The sequence below is a fragment of the Phaenicophaeus curvirostris genome, chromosome 1, assembly GCF_032191515.1.
Source record: "Phaenicophaeus curvirostris isolate KB17595 chromosome 1, BPBGC_Pcur_1.0, whole genome shotgun sequence".
Lineage (NCBI taxonomy): Eukaryota > Metazoa > Chordata > Aves > Cuculiformes > Cuculidae > Phaenicophaeus > Phaenicophaeus curvirostris.
In genome coordinates, this window is record NC_091392.1 from 201,832,537 (window position 1) to 201,848,675 (window position 16,139).

Sequence of the window (16,139 nt, forward strand, 5' to 3'; positions counted from 1 at the left end):
CTTAAAAGTTCTCATCTGGGTCATTGCCTCAAAAATATTTACAGTAATGGCAGAGGGAGTGATCTTATACATGCACACCTGTGCAGAGATACATTTATCAAGTCCTAGTGCTGACATCTTTGCATGGACAATCTCTCTTTTTTGTATTTTTTTTTTTGGTCAATCGAGCTTATTTTATTTAAGAAACTAGTGGAAGTTTACTCAGTAGAAGTATTAATGTAGTATTAAAAATGACATTGGTGGTAGGACAGACGTGCAGGTACAACTGTACTAACATTTCACAGAATCACAGAATAACCAGGTTGGAAGAGACCCACCGGATCATAAAGTCCAACCGTTCCTATCCAACACTAAACCATGCCCCTCAGCACCACGTCCACCCGTGCCTTAAACACCTCCAGGGAAGGTGACTCAACCACCTCCCTGGGCAGCCTGTTCCAGTGCCCAATGACCCTTTCTGTGAAAAACTTTTTCCTAATGTCCACCCTAAATCTCCCCTGGCGGAGCTTGAGGCCATTCCCTCTTGTCCTGTCCCCTGTCATTTGGGAGAAGGGGCCAGCACCCTCCTCTCTACAACATCCTTTCAGGTAGTTGTAGAGAGCGATGAGGTCTCCCCTCAGCCTCCTCTTCTCCAGGCTAAACAACCCCAGCTCTCTCAGCCGTTCTTCATAAGGCCTGTTCTCCAGCCCCTTCACCAGCTTTGTTGCTCTTCTCTGGACTCGTTCCAGAGCCTCAACATCCTTCTTGTGGTGAGGGGCCCAGAACTGAACACAGGATTCGAGGAGCGGTCTCACCAGTGCCGAGTCCAGAGGGAGAATAACCTCCCTGGACCTGCTGGTCACGCCGTTTCTGATCCAAGCCAAGATGCCATTGGCCTTCTTGGCCACCTGGGCACACTGCTGGCTCATATTCAGTCGGTTGTCAACCAACACCCCCAGGTCCCTCTCCTCCAGGCAGCTTTCTAGACAGACTTCTCCTAGTCTGTAGCACTGCACAGGGTTGTTGTGCCCCAAGTGCAGGACCCGGCATTTGGCCTTGTTAAACCTCATGCCATTGGACTCTGCCCAGCGGTCCAGCCTGTTCAGATCCCTTTGCAGAGCTTCTCTACCCTCCAGCAGATCGACACTTCCACCCAGCTTAGTGTCGTCCGCAAACTTGCTAAGGGTGCCCTCGATGCCTTCATCCAGATCATTGATGAAGACATTGAACAGGGCTGGACCCAGCACTGAGCCCTGGGGAACCCCACTTGTCATTGGCCTCCAGCTGGATTTCACACCATTTCCCAGCACTCTCTGGGCCCGGCCATCCAACCAGTTTTCCACCCAGGAGAGTGTGCGCCTGTCCAGGCCAGAGGCTGACAGCTTCTCAAGCAGAATGTTGTGAGAAACTGTGTCAAAGGCTTTACTGAAGTCCAGGAAGATACATCCACAGCCTTTCCCTCATCCAGCAGCTGAGTCACTTTGTCATTGAAGGCGATCAGGTTAGTTTCACTTGGAAAACTTTTTATCACAAACGGACTGAGCCACTTGCAGGATACATTTTAGTTCCCATTTGTAGTCCAGCCTCTGATGACCTGCCAGTCTTTCTCTTTTTCTTAGCAGTACTGTGTTGGGAATGTGTGATGAGTGAGGCATGGAACAGAGATCATATGATGGGAGAAGGGCTCTGAGACAGAGCGTGAAGGTCAACATGAAAGTGGGGCTGTATAGAAAGCAATGTGGTAAATATAGCTGCTTTCTGGATGACGTGTGGGGCTCACCAACTTCTGCTATGTGAGTCCGAGAGTAGGAGAGGCTATAACACAGCCAGAAATCCCAGGTAAGGCCCTGCTAGGAGGTTGATTTCAAGCTCAAACTCCACATGGTGCTCAGATTGCATGTGGACATGGATGCTGGAGCAAGAGAGAAGCATCATCAGTGATGAAACTGGTAAGGAGAAATCCAGGTATTTGGTAGAGTTTATCTTTGCCAAAAATACTGGGGTCCCCACAGCTCAGGGAGACTGGGATTTTGAAGCTGAATTACAAAACGAGTGCTGGGAATGCAGGGCTGAGCCAAAAATAAGAGTAGGAAGTACAGAGTTATGATGGTGAAAAATTCAGAGGCCTGAAGGTAGAGGTCCCCATTTATAGAAAATAAGAGAATGAAAATTCATTTGGAGCCATACGGTTGGGTGCCAAGAACTTTGGCCATGTGGATAATTAGGAATGTAGTTTTAAGGATGCAGAAGTTTGCCTTTACAAGAACTTATAAACAAAGACAATAGATTTATTTATGAGCCTAAAAGAAGGAATTAAAGCAAGAGCTCCCCTTTCAGGCAAGAGTGCTCAATCAGAAGTTTCCTTTTGGATCTGAGTTAATCTTTTGTGTGGTAAATCTTTTTGAATGCTGCTTCGACTTGCAAGTCACGGGCGCTTGGGCAAAGCAGGTGTTTGTGGCAGAAACTTTTTGCATCAGTTATCTCTGTCTCCCCATGCTTCACATCTCTTCCATTAAAAAGCAGATACTGGGAACACTCCTATCTGTCTCTGTAAGGTCATATCTCAGAACTTTCTGTAGGACCACACGGTGTGAGAGATACCGAGGTTCTTGTAGGTTTCTTATTTGTGTATTTAATTCTTAGGTGTTACAAAGCTGGTGATGATGTGAGTAAAACACGTACCATGAAATGTTGAGGTTGAAAATGCTTATTCCTCTCTTCACAACCCTAAATTTTGATAATGCAAGTTTGGAACAATTAGAATAATCTATAACTGGTAATAGGAAAAATATCTCTAACAGCTTTCTCTGTTATTCCCTGTTAACATTTTATTTTACTTTCTTTTGACTCAGTCCCTCTTCTATCTGATTTTGTTCATAACACCTTGGAGCAGAGATTTAGTGCCTTTATTTGCCTAGGAAGCACCCTGTGCACTGCTGACACTATTATACTTTTCTGAGTATTGATACATTCTGTGGTAGCTTGGGATTATGCTTCAAAAGAGTATTAGTTAAATAGCTTGACTTTGTCTTGTTCTGAAGGTAAAGTTTTGGTTGACTTCATCCAGAAATAACAACCAAACAGTTTCAGCAATGCTTTACATCAGAAGTCTCAAGTGTTGCTCTGGATATCTAGAACTGTCCTTTTAACTGTGGATTACTGAATGGAAGCTTATCTTGGTGAAATATTTTTCTTAGCATCACCTGGAATTTGCAAGGAGGGCATGAAATACAGCAGCAGAGATAGTGAGGAGAACATGGCACTTTTTCAGCCCTGATCTAATTGCGGAGTTTCAGTTGCTTTTAAGAACCTGATAAAACTATTTTGGATGATGTATCATATGATAAGTGTCTTAAGACACTGTTTTCCTCTGTATAAGCTTTTAATACTGTCAATATATTTTTTGAGAGGGTTTTGTTCCAAGTTATAGTCATTGTAAAAGACGAGTAGAATGGCCAGCCTTGCCATTTTTATTAATCTTTTGGAAAATAAACAGTCATGGTTTGGCTGTATTGTCCATTTTGGTTTTTCACAGTGATCAGGTGCATTGGCTTCAGTCCCTAATTTATGTACCTCTCCCTTCTCAGTTGACTAGCTTGGCAATCCTTAAATGCTGGCAAGACTTTTTTAATTCCAGATTCCTTATTATTAATAATTGTATTAAAGTCTTATCAAGGGACCTTGCTAAAAGATCAGAGATAAGGTAGAGGGTTAAAAGCCTAGTTAGAGTGCCCCATAAAAGAGGGATATCATAAAAGGGAGTTTAAAGGGCCAGGAAGAAAAATATTGTTGATATTAAGTGGTTTTTTACAGGGTGAGGTGAGTGAGGGTGCTATGGCAGAAGGAAGTTAGAGGCCAGCAAAGTAAAGTGGTTTGAAGTGTGTAGGACAGCACGTTTCTCAAATATGATGAAATGGAAAGAGATGAAGCCGGTAGAGGGAGAAATGTCATATGCTCAAAATGACAGGACTGGAAAAGATCTCATCAGGGTGTGGATGGAAGGGACTTGATTGAAGTGATAGTGAAGAGAAGGGTGTAACAAGTTCTGCTGAGAGAGAATGCATGTATTAGTGGCAATTGGGGAAAAAAAACAACTTGATTTGGAAGATACAGAATATGAAGTGGCAATTTTGGAGACAAAGTATGTGGTCTGGGTGGGAGTGGTGTCCAGAATAACTCAATGGACAGACTGGAGTGAGCAGAAGAACATGTTGAATTGGTAATATGAGGAAAAAGTAAGATTGTTTTTTTGGCCATGTCATATTTGATATGATGACAAACCAAGTCAGTGACAGGAGTTGCGATGTGGATGTGACTCACAGATGTAAAGACTGTTGATTAAAATCAAGCAGGTTGGGTCAGGGCCTAAAGGTGGAAATTGCAGAACTGCTATAGGCTTCTAGAGAGGAGAAAAGGGTCCCTGCATAGTGAGAAGCACTAATAAAATACCAAAGGAGCATTAGGACAGTACTGTGGCATCACAGGAGATTAAAATGTCTGGGAAGATGAGATTGTGGTGTCACAAGAAGTGTGGAGGATTCTGAGCAGGTCTAGATCTTGAAGTTTGACTGGCTATGGGGGTAATTGAGGATTTTGCTGGAATTTATTTTAAATTAAGTTCTTAATTCTGTAGCTGTGAAAGCTTCTGGTGAGCTCTGACACACTTCCTCTTCCCTCTGACAAGCGCTCAAGGGGAAGGCTTAAAGAAGGGTTGCCCAGGATGAAGAGGATGAAAAATCCACTTGAGAAGATTGTTTCACACCTAGACTTAATGAAACTGGGTTGGAACTCTTTCTTGTTTACTTCTTAGCATAAACACTGATCCTTGTGGAAGAAACCTTGCTGACCTTGCACCCACCCTGCTGACTCATTCCACCAACTTAAAATCTCCTTAACATAAGTGGGAGTAGGGATATTCCCTGGTTTAACTTGTCTCTCATTTATGTGTTTTTAATTTCTGAAGAGAAAAAGTAAAAGGCTTTTCTTTAAGAAGGGTCTCTGTGACAAGGAGAAACTGAGCTCACTTGCGTAGGATAATATATCCCTCAGCTGGAGGGATGTGTCATGTTTTCCTTCTGGTAGCAGCAATTTTTACCTTTTAGCAGCTGTAACCATAAAATTACAGCTATAGTAAAAGGCCAAGAACAAAGCACTCATCTGCCCATTCTGAGGCTACCTGATGTCAGTATCAAAGCTGGGGACTATGGTATCAAGAGAAATAAATCAGTTTTTAATTTGAAAATTAATCTACAATGATTCCAAAGTGTTTCAAGAGCCTATTAACTCATTAATATTATGTTTACAGTTTTTAACTGCTGCTGTGGTCCAAAGGCTTGTCTGGAACTTGTGATTAATCTTTTGTCACAAATCCATGTCAACCAGGATAAAAAAGAAACCCACTTACCAAGCGCAGCTTTACCAGCATAACTCATTGTTTGGATGAAGCACTGAACACAGGATTCGAGGAGCGGTCTCACCAGTGCCGAGTCCAGAGGGAGAATAACCTCCCTGGACCTGCTGGTCACGCCGTTTCTGATCCAAGCCAAGATGCCATTGGCCTTCTTGGCCACCTGGGCACACTGCTGGCTCATATTCAGTCGGTTGTCAACCAACACCCCCAGGTCCCTCTCCTCCAGGCAGCTTTCTAGACAGACTTCTCCTAGTCTGTAGCACTGCACAGGGTTGTTGTGCCCCAAGTGCAGGACCCGGCATTTGGCCTTGTTAAACCTCATGCCATTGGACTCTGCCCAGCGGTCCAGCCTGTTCAGATCCCTTTGCAGAGCTTCTCTACCCTCCAGCAGATCGACACTTCCACCCAGCTTAGTGTCGTCCGCAAACTTGCTAAGGGTGCCCTCGATGCCTTCATCCAGATCATTGATGAAGACATTGAACAGGGCTGGACCCAGCACTGAGCCCTGGGGAACCCCACTTGTCATTGGCCTCCAGCTGGATTTCACACCATTTCCCAGCACTCTCTGGGCCCGGCCATCCAACCAGTTTTCCACCCAGGAGAGTGTGCGCCTGTCCAGGCCAGAGGCTGACAGCTTCTCAAGCAGAATGTTGTGAGAAACTGTGTCAAAGGCTTTACTGAAGTCCAGGAAGATACATCCACAGCCTTTCCCTCATCCAGCAGCTGAGTCACTTTGTCATTGAAGGCGATCAGGTTAGTTTCACTTGGAAAACTTTTTATCACAAACGGACTGAGCCACTTGCAGGATACATTTTAGTTCCCATTTGTAGTCCAGCCTCTGATGACCTGCCAGTCTTTCTCTTTTTCTTAGCAGTACTGTGTTGGGAATGTGTGATGAGTGAGGCATGGAACAGAGATCATATGATGGGAGAAGGGCTCTGAGACAGAGCGTGAAGGTCAACATGAAAGTGGGGCTGTATAGAAAGCAATGTGGTAAATATAGCTGCTTTCTGGATGACGTGTGGGGCTCACCAACTTCTGCTATGTGAGTCCGAGAGTAGGAGAGGCTATAACACAGCCAGAAATCCCAGGTAAGGCCCTGCTAGGAGGTTGATTTCAAGCTCAAACTCCACATGGTGCTCAGATTGCATGTGGACATGGATGCTGGAGCAAGAGAGAAGCATCATCAGTGATGAAACTGGTAAGGAGAAATCCAGGTATTTGGTAGAGTTTATCTTTGCCAAAAATACTGGGGTCCCCACAGCTCAGGGAGACTGGGATTTTGAAGCTGAATTACAAAACGAGTGCTGGGAATGCAGGGCTGAGCCAAAAATAAGAGTAGGAAGTACAGAGTTATGATGGTGAAAAATTCAGAGGCCTGAAGGTAGAGGTCCCCATTTATAGAAAATAAGAGAATGAAAATTCATTTGGAGCCATACGGTTGGGTGCCAAGAACTTTGGCCATGTGGATAATTAGGAATGTAGTTTTAAGGATGCAGAAGTTTGCCTTTACAAGAACTTATAAACAAAGACAATAGATTTATTTATGAGCCTAAAAGAAGGAATTAAAGCAAGAGCTCCCCTTTCAGGCAAGAGTGCTCAATCAGAAGTTTCCTTTTGGATCTGAGTTAATCTTTTGTGTGGTAAATCTTTTTGAATGCTGCTTCGACTTGCAAGTCACGGGCGCTTGGGCAAAGCAGGTGTTTGTGGCAGAAACTTTTTGCATCAGTTATCTCTGTCTCCCCATGCTTCACATCTCTTCCATTAAAAAGCAGATACTGGGAACACTCCTATCTGTCTCTGTAAGGTCATATCTCAGAACTTTCTGTAGGACCACACGGTGTGAGAGATACCGAGGTTCTTGTAGGTTTCTTATTTGTGTATTTAATTCTTAGGTGTTACAAAGCTGGTGATGATGTGAGTAAAACACGTACCATGAAATGTTGAGGTTGAAAATGCTTATTCCTCTCTTCACAACCCTAAATTTTGATAATGCAAGTTTGGAACAATTAGAATAATCTATAACTGGTAATAGGAAAAATATCTCTAACAGCTTTCTCTGTTATTCCCTGTTAACATTTTATTTTACTTTCTTTTGACTCAGTCCCTCTTCTATCTGATTTTGTTCATAACACCTTGGAGCAGAGATTTAGTGCCTTTATTTGCCTAGGAAGCACCCTGTGCACTGCTGACACTATTATACTTTTCTGAGTATTGATACATTCTGTGGTAGCTTGGGATTATGCTTCAAAAGAGTATTAGTTAAATAGCTTGACTTTGTCTTGTTCTGAAGGTAAAGTTTTGGTTGACTTCATCCAGAAATAACAACCAAACAGTTTCAGCAATGCTTTACATCAGAAGTCTCAAGTGTTGCTCTGGATATCTAGAACTGTCCTTTTAACTGTGGATTACTGAATGGAAGCTTATCTTGGTGAAATATTTTTCTTAGCATCACCTGGAATTTGCAAGGAGGGCATGAAATACAGCAGCAGAGATAGTGAGGAGAACATGGCACTTTTTCAGCCCTGATCTAATTGCGGAGTTTCAGTTGCTTTTAAGAACCTGATAAAACTATTTTGGATGATGTATCATATGATAAGTGTCTTAAGACACTGTTTTCCTCTGTATAAGCTTTTAATACTGTCAATATATTTTTTGAGAGGGTTTTGTTCCAAGTTATAGTCATTGTAAAAGACGAGTAGAATGGCCAGCCTTGCCATTTTTATTAATCTTTTGGAAAATAAACAGTCATGGTTTGGCTGTATTGTCCATTTTGGTTTTTCACAGTGATCAGGTGCATTGGCTTCAGTCCCTAATTTATGTACCTCTCCCTTCTCAGTTGACTAGCTTGGCAATCCTTAAATGCTGGCAAGACTTTTTTAATTCCAGATTCCTTATTATTAATAATTGTATTAAAGTCTTATCAAGGGACCTTGCTAAAAGATCAGAGATAAGGTAGAGGGTTAAAAGCCTAGTTAGAGTGCCCCATAAAAGAGGGATATCATAAAAGGGAGTTTAAAGGGCCAGGAAGAAAAATATTGTTGATATTAAGTGGTTTTTTACAGGGTGAGGTGAGTGAGGGTGCTATGGCAGAAGGAAGTTAGAGGCCAGCAAAGTAAAGTGGTTTGAAGTGTGTAGGACAGCACGTTTCTCAAATATGATGAAATGGAAAGAGATGAAGCCGGTAGAGGGAGAAATGTCATATGCTCAAAATGACAGGACTGGAAAAGATCTCATCAGGGTGTGGATGGAAGGGACTTGATTGAAGTGATAGTGAAGAGAAGGGTGTAACAAGTTCTGCTGAGAGAGAATGCATGTATTAGTGGCAATTGGGGAAAAAAAACAACTTGATTTGGAAGATACAGAATATGAAGTGGCAATTTTGGAGACAAAGTATGTGGTCTGGGTGGGAGTGGTGTCCAGAATAACTCAATGGACAGACTGGAGTGAGCAGAAGAACATGTTGAATTGGTAATATGAGGAAAAAGTAAGATTGTTTTTTTGGCCATGTCATATTTGATATGATGACAAACCAAGTCAGTGACAGGAGTTGCGATGTGGATGTGACTCACAGATGTAAAGACTGTTGATTAAAATCAAGCAGGTTGGGTCAGGGCCTAAAGGTGGAAATTGCAGAACTGCTATAGGCTTCTAGAGAGGAGAAAAGGGTCCCTGCATAGTGAGAAGCACTAATAAAATACCAAAGGAGCATTAGGACAGTACTGTGGCATCACAGGAGATTAAAATGTCTGGGAAGATGAGATTGTGGTGTCACAAGAAGTGTGGAGGATTCTGAGCAGGTCTAGATCTTGAAGTTTGACTGGCTATGGGGGTAATTGAGGATTTTGCTGGAATTTATTTTAAATTAAGTTCTTAATTCTGTAGCTGTGAAAGCTTCTGGTGAGCTCTGACACACTTCCTCTTCCCTCTGACAAGCGCTCAAGGGGAAGGCTTAAAGAAGGGTTGCCCAGGATGAAGAGGATGAAAAATCCACTTGAGAAGATTGTTTCACACCTAGACTTAATGAAACTGGGTTGGAACTCTTTCTTGTTTACTTCTTAGCATAAACACTGATCCTTGTGGAAGAAACCTTGCTGACCTTGCACCCACCCTGCTGACTCATTCCACCAACTTAAAATCTCCTTAACATAAGTGGGAGTAGGGATATTCCCTGGTTTAACTTGTCTCTCATTTATGTGTTTTTAATTTCTGAAGAGAAAAAGTAAAAGGCTTTTCTTTAAGAAGGGTCTCTGTGACAAGGAGAAACTGAGCTCACTTGCGTAGGATAATATATCCCTCAGCTGGAGGGATGTGTCATGTTTTCCTTCTGGTAGCAGCAATTTTTACCTTTTAGCAGCTGTAACCATAAAATTACAGCTATAGTAAAAGGCCAAGAACAAAGCACTCATCTGCCCATTCTGAGGCTACCTGATGTCAGTATCAAAGCTGGGGACTATGGTATCAAGAGAAATAAATCAGTTTTTAATTTGAAAATTAATCTACAATGATTCCAAAGTGTTTCAAGAGCCTATTAACTCATTAATATTATGTTTACAGTTTTTAACTGCTGCTGTGGTCCAAAGGCTTGTCTGGAACTTGTGATTAATCTTTTGTCACAAATCCATGTCAACCAGGATAAAAAAGAAACCCACTTACCAAGCGCAGCTTTACCAGCATAACTCATTGTTTGGATGAAGCACTCCCAACAGAAGAGCGCTTTTGTTGACTTTGCTGATGTCGTTCAGAGAAGTTGTGTTGCCGTGTCAGGGGAAAAAAAAAAAACTTTCACAAAACATATGATGCCTGGGTTGGTTGCAATGGTGCTGGTCTGTGGTCTGAACGCTGTCTAGGTTTTTATTTAGTCCTGTCTTTATGCAGACCTTCCCATCTGCCTCTAGAGGAGTTGTTTTACCATGCCTATGCCTTACCTTTAAGTTGAAGAAAATAATGCTTCCTTATCCCTGCCATTTTATGTCTAATTACATTATTACCAGAACTGCATGTTCCATATATGATAGATAGATCTTAATAATTACATTATTGTTCGCTTTTCAAGGTAGAGTTCAAAAGCCACCTGCAACAGGGGTTCAGTCAGGCTTTCTTTTGAAAGGAGCAGCGCTTCTAACAGATGGAGACTTGAGGCTGATTCTTATAAAAGGTTCTCTTTAAGCCTCAGGTGATGACACTCATGTCTGTGGCCTACTCTCTATAACTACCTGAAAGGAGGTTGTAGAGAGGAGGGAGCTGGCCTCTTCTCCTAAGTGACAGGGGACAGGACGAGAGGGAATGGCCTCAAGCTTCGCCAGAGGAGGTTTAGGCTGAACATTAGGAAAAAATTTTCACAGAAGGGGTCATTGGGCACTGGAACAGGCTGCCCAGGGAGGTGGTTGAATCACCTTCCCTGGAGGTGTTTAAGGCACGGGTGGACGGGCTGCTGAGGGACATGGTTTAGTGTTTGATAGGAATGGTTGGACTCGATGATCTAGTGGGTCTCTTCCAACCTGGTTATTCTATGATTCTATGATTCTGCTGTAGAAGTTATGTTGGTCCTTGGCTTGTAACTTTCTTTTAAAGTAACAGTCGATAATGCAGTTGGTGAACACAGAAAGGCACTGGGTGGGATTCAGATCACTTAAGATGGGATTTCTACAATGTAGATATTGACATCCAGGCTCCTTTCTTTCATTCAGTCGGTGAGGAGAATTAGGCCCTTGTAGGACACAACTAATCTTACCTATTCTAGATGCCTGCGTTAGGATGCTGATTTGTTTTTTTTCTCCCTGGTGATTATTAAGGGAGTCAAGATGTCTAGCTCAGATGGCACTGTCTGTAGCAGGTCTGGAGATCTGTCCTCCATGCCCGTAACTCTAGCTGATCACTCTGTGTGATACGAAGAAGCATTCAGACTGGGCCCTGCAAGAGGGAAATTTAACAGAAAAAGATGGGTCCTTGGCCAAGCAGATGAGTATCCCTACTTGTATTCCGCAGCTCAGTGGGGCTTGTGGAGAAAGAGATAACTGAGTGGGGAGAGCATCTCAGGGTTGGGCGAGAAAACAAATTAGAAGTGGTTCAGCATCTCTTCCACTTTCTTAACCAGAAGGAAATGTTTTTATGTCTCTGGGAATAAAGAAGACAAGTTATTGAAGCCAAGCTTTATCTGATGGAAGTGGTTAGAACAGGTCTTAGTTAATTCCTATCTCTCTAGTAGATGAAAAACAACCATGTATAATAAATATTTTTCTTCTCAAGTAAATCTGTTAAGGTAATGAACTGTAACTCAATTTATTTTTTTTACAAGCCTTCCTGTACTTGCCCTAACCTGATGGGGATGTTGGCTTTCTTGCAAGTGCTACCTTGTGGGTGGAACAGCAGTGCTCAACTTTTAACAGGAGAAATGCTTCATTTTGCATGCTCTGTATCCTGGCCAAGCTCTGTGATGTGAGGCTGGCAATGAACTTGAGCACCTGGGCAGGTTGAGGCTGGGTAGGTTGAATGTTCAGTGAATTTTGTGGGAGGGTGTGGCAGCTGCATTGCCTGCACGTTTGGTCCCAGCATTTTTTGCAGGTGGCCTCAGGAATAGTATCCACTGCTGCACCCCTGTTTTGCCAATTGCAACTGCCCAAAAATCCAGGCCTAAGAGAATATGGAGGGATATGTAAGATTTAGCCAAAACTCTTGTATTTTAAGAGCTGGTATAGTACTTGGATTTGATACAATTCTTCTGGTCGTGTGCTGTTGATACTGTCACAGATACTTTGTGTTCTCTGATTCTCAGTTTCTGAGAAAAAGTATATTGGTTAACATAAACAGCTCAGTTTAGATTTAGTACATGAATTATTTTAAGTAATAAGTATCAGGCAAGCTGGTGTCTACATACAGTATATGTTGTACTGTCAAAATATATCAGAGTGTATTTGGATTATGAAATAGAGCAAACTTAGAGAAGTGTTCAAGCATTTATACTGAATCATAGGAAGGCTTGCATAATAGATGGACATTTCTGGCAAACAGTTGTGTTTCTGTTTGCAAGCTAACTGCTGTTTCTAGCCTTAGTTTTTATTGCTACTTTTAATTTTTTAATTATATGCAAAAAGTGTGCAATTTTGCATTAAAACCGAACAGCCACAAATCTTCCTTCCTATTCTACTTTTGCTACTTAGGAAGGAGTAATATCTCCTACTGATCTAGACCTTGTGATGTCTGAGGGACTGGGAATGCGATACGCATTTATTGGACCCCTGGAAACTATGCACCTTAATGCAGAAGGTAAGTAGTTTTAAATTATGTGAATATGAACGTTATATTACATTTCACAGGGCTCTGGAAATGTTATATAAAAGCCCAGGTTAGGATTGCTGCAATTATGACTCATCTTTCTTTACTGTAATGATAAGAAAAGGAAGATTTATCTAAAACCTGAGGTCAGATGGAAGGAAAAGGATGTTGACTATTCTATTTTAAGTAATGAGATGAAAGACAACAAGTCATTGAAACACTAGCTGTGTACTTAAATTTTCCCAAGATTTGTCGCAGTGCTCTGTAAACATTGCTGTACCCATAGTTCAGGATTGTCCAAATGTCAGGAAAAGAAAGTGTTGAAAATGTTCATCTAATAATAAAACATCAACCAAAATTCACTTTCCATAAATGAGTGCTCTTTTTTTGTTACCCCCAGAATTTATAGCAAAGGCTCGGTGTAAATATCGCCGGAGCTCGCTTGCTTTAAGCTGGCTTAAATCCTGAATGAAGCAAAACTGCTTCTGTCCGCAAAATACTGTGTGTATAAAGTGCACTTGACAAAGCAGTCAAGTAACAGTTTGACATCTGACTTGCATAATCAAGACAGATTTTTAGATGTTTTTGGAATAGTACACATGAATCTCAGCTAAATAAAGAGAATTGCATGAAATAAGTTAAATACTATGAATCGGTGTTACAAAAGTTTAAGCAATGAATTTAACAAAACATATAAACTTCAAAAAGTAATGATCAACTAAATACATTTTTAGCTCTTTATATTATGGGTTATATCTTTATTTTGTTTTTGTATGGTCCATGACGTGGTAGGCTCCTGCTCCATTACTGGATGTTTTACATGGCTGCAATGCCTAATAATACAATAATAAAATAAAAATAAGAAACCAAGACGATAAAATATCAGTGCACAATTAGAAGAGTTATTTTATGTCTACTTGTTGTTTAGTTACTGGTTAGAAACTTGTCTCCTAAGGCTGACTAAGCAATTTTGACATGAATGTGGAATTGTGGATCTTCTGCCAGTCTTTCAGCTTGTCAGTTTGTTTGTAGACAGTAAATTAAATGTCACAAAGTATTTGCTTTTGTGCATTGTTAGAAAAACAGCATCCGTTCTCTAAATAAAGGTACCTTCCTAAAATTTTCTCTCTTCTGATTTATTAATATCTAGTAGATTCCAGTCCCATGTAGTGATTTTAGACTTACTTAATATAAACCAAATATATAGGACAGTACAGATGCACGGAGCACTAGACTTAAGCACAGCAATCTACCTGGAATCTTGTAGGCCAGGGTTGTCCAGTCCTGTCCCCACTGCTCCACTAAGCTGCTGTGCCATCCTTTGCAGGAACCATTCATGCATAGGGTCTTCTGTCAGAATAAGACGCTGAACTGCCTCTACTAAAACATAAAATCAAAATAAAATGCTTGTTAATGCAAAAAAAAGAAATCCATTTTAGAGATCACATCATACTTGTGAATAATTTTTAAAGTCCATGTTTTAGAGTCCTTGATTGTAAAGCAATGTTTACTTGAGATGAATGGAATCGTATAAGTCATCTGAGTTGGTTTTGATGCTTTTCCTTGAAGTGCCCTTTGGCATTTCATATTCCATCATGATCCAGCTTAGCTTTCTTCCTCCCATCAGGAAGTAGTCCTTGTTATAAAAATAATTTCTGATATTTCCCATTTCAAACCAGTTTTAGGTAATAACATGCAACTGGTATTCATGGCAGAGATTATCCAGCTTCTACATTTAATGCTACCTTCTGCTAGGAATTTTTGTATTCCAGATCAGAGAAGAAAAATCATGAAATATAATCCAGGAGACTGATAAAATGGAAGAGTAGTCTTGTGGTGGGCTTGCAAAATACAAAACTAAACTATACTTGTTATTTTAACATTTTATAATATTGTCAATTAAAAATAACCCTAAGGTAACATAGTAGGTATACTTGTAGACTGGAACACTTAGACAAAAGCACCTTATTAGCTTGTTCAGTAACTTGGATCATGAGTATTGCTTCATTCCCGGTCTTGCAGATGCGTTGTCTCCGACTCCAGAGCTGCTCCTGTTTGTGTGCAGGCAGGCTGACTCAGGCTGTTGCTTTCCTCAGAGACAGTTTAAATCAAAGTTGCCAGTGTTGGGATACGTGATGGCTCACGCTCATAGTTCTGTACCAATGCAAACTTCTCTTGGGTTGCCCAGTATTGCTTCATGTATTATGGAATAGCATGGACATCCTCTTGATTGCCCAGGACACCCCACTCTGATGCACTGTATTAGTAGTGTCTGTGAACCCCCTCTCTGTCCTGTTTGTTAGCCTGTCTAGCAGCTTCACCAGCTTCATAGCAGCTGCCTTTCTTTACAGCCATGAGATATTAATTACCCACGGTCTTAAACTCTCTGTTTATCAGTGAGGAAGGATGGTGGGATGCAGAAGGCATGAGAGAGAAACATACTGTTATTTGTGGGAGGTTGTGGAAGGTGGTGAGGCCTTTTCTCTTTGGTAAGGGTGATGTGATATTTCTGTTTGGTTTTGAATAAAGAATATTATTCCAACGATCAGTGTTACATCTTTCCCTGTGGGATGCGTGCATCGAGACCTTCCCATGAACTTAGGTGCTAATGCCAGCTTTCCTGTGTTAGTTCTTATGTCCTTTCATCCATATTCATAAATGGTCCTATCAAAAGCTGTTATCCGGGCCACTTCAGATTACGAGTTAATCCATGCATAAATATCAGGAATTTTGAATATATGGCAGTGAGTCATCAGCCTTGAACATGGAATAAAATGACAGCATCAACTCACTAAAAGGAGCAGAAGCAGCAACAGCAGCTTGAGAACTGAATTGCGACAGACAGGAAGGAAACCCCTTTGGCAGGGGAAAAAAAGCACATCCAAATTGCATAATATTATAACACTGATTTTTGTTTTCAGTAAATAAAATTAATAAAATTAATGTTGCTTTCAGTTTCATCTCTGTCTTTTGAGTCTGTCATCTTACGATTTCACACGGCAGCACTGCAAAAAATGCTGTTAAGACTTTTACAAGGAGCATCAGTAGACTTCACTGGAGTAATTTTACTTGTTTACTATCATATACAATGTTTCACATGTTTGCAGCAGAAGATCTTCATATATGTCTCACAATTGGCTGTCTTAGATCTGTTACTTTATTAGAGGGTTATTTGGTGAGCTCTAATTTGCATCTACACTGCTAATATTAGCAGAAGAGCTGGATGGGAGAGGCTGAAGGATCTTTCTTGCTATTTTCTCCCCTGCATTTATAAAAACACTGTTCCTGGATCATACTCTTGTGTGGAAATTGGAGCTGATTTATGGTCCCTATAAGTGCAAATATCCTATAAGCTAGAAATGAGCCTTCATAGTCAAAATTGTGTTTCTGTTACCAGATGGGGGAATGTTCACTCCTCTTGGAAGCACCTGCTGAATGAGTCTGTTTTGGATTGTAGGAGCAGAATGATGCACTG

At 41.2% G+C, this 16,139-nt stretch overlaps 1 protein-coding gene across 1 annotated transcript in view; it reads left to right on the forward strand.

Moving 5' to 3' along the window:
• CRYL1 (crystallin lambda 1) overlaps positions 1-16,139 on the forward strand; it is a 69,102-nt gene that overhangs the window by 39,837 nt on the left and 13,126 nt on the right. The window contains exon 6 of the mRNA XM_069883543.1: positions 12,550-12,655. Within this exon, the coding sequence (XP_069739644.1) occupies positions 12,550-12,655 (106 nt within the window). The remainder of the gene's footprint in view (positions 1-12,549; positions 12,656-16,139) is intronic.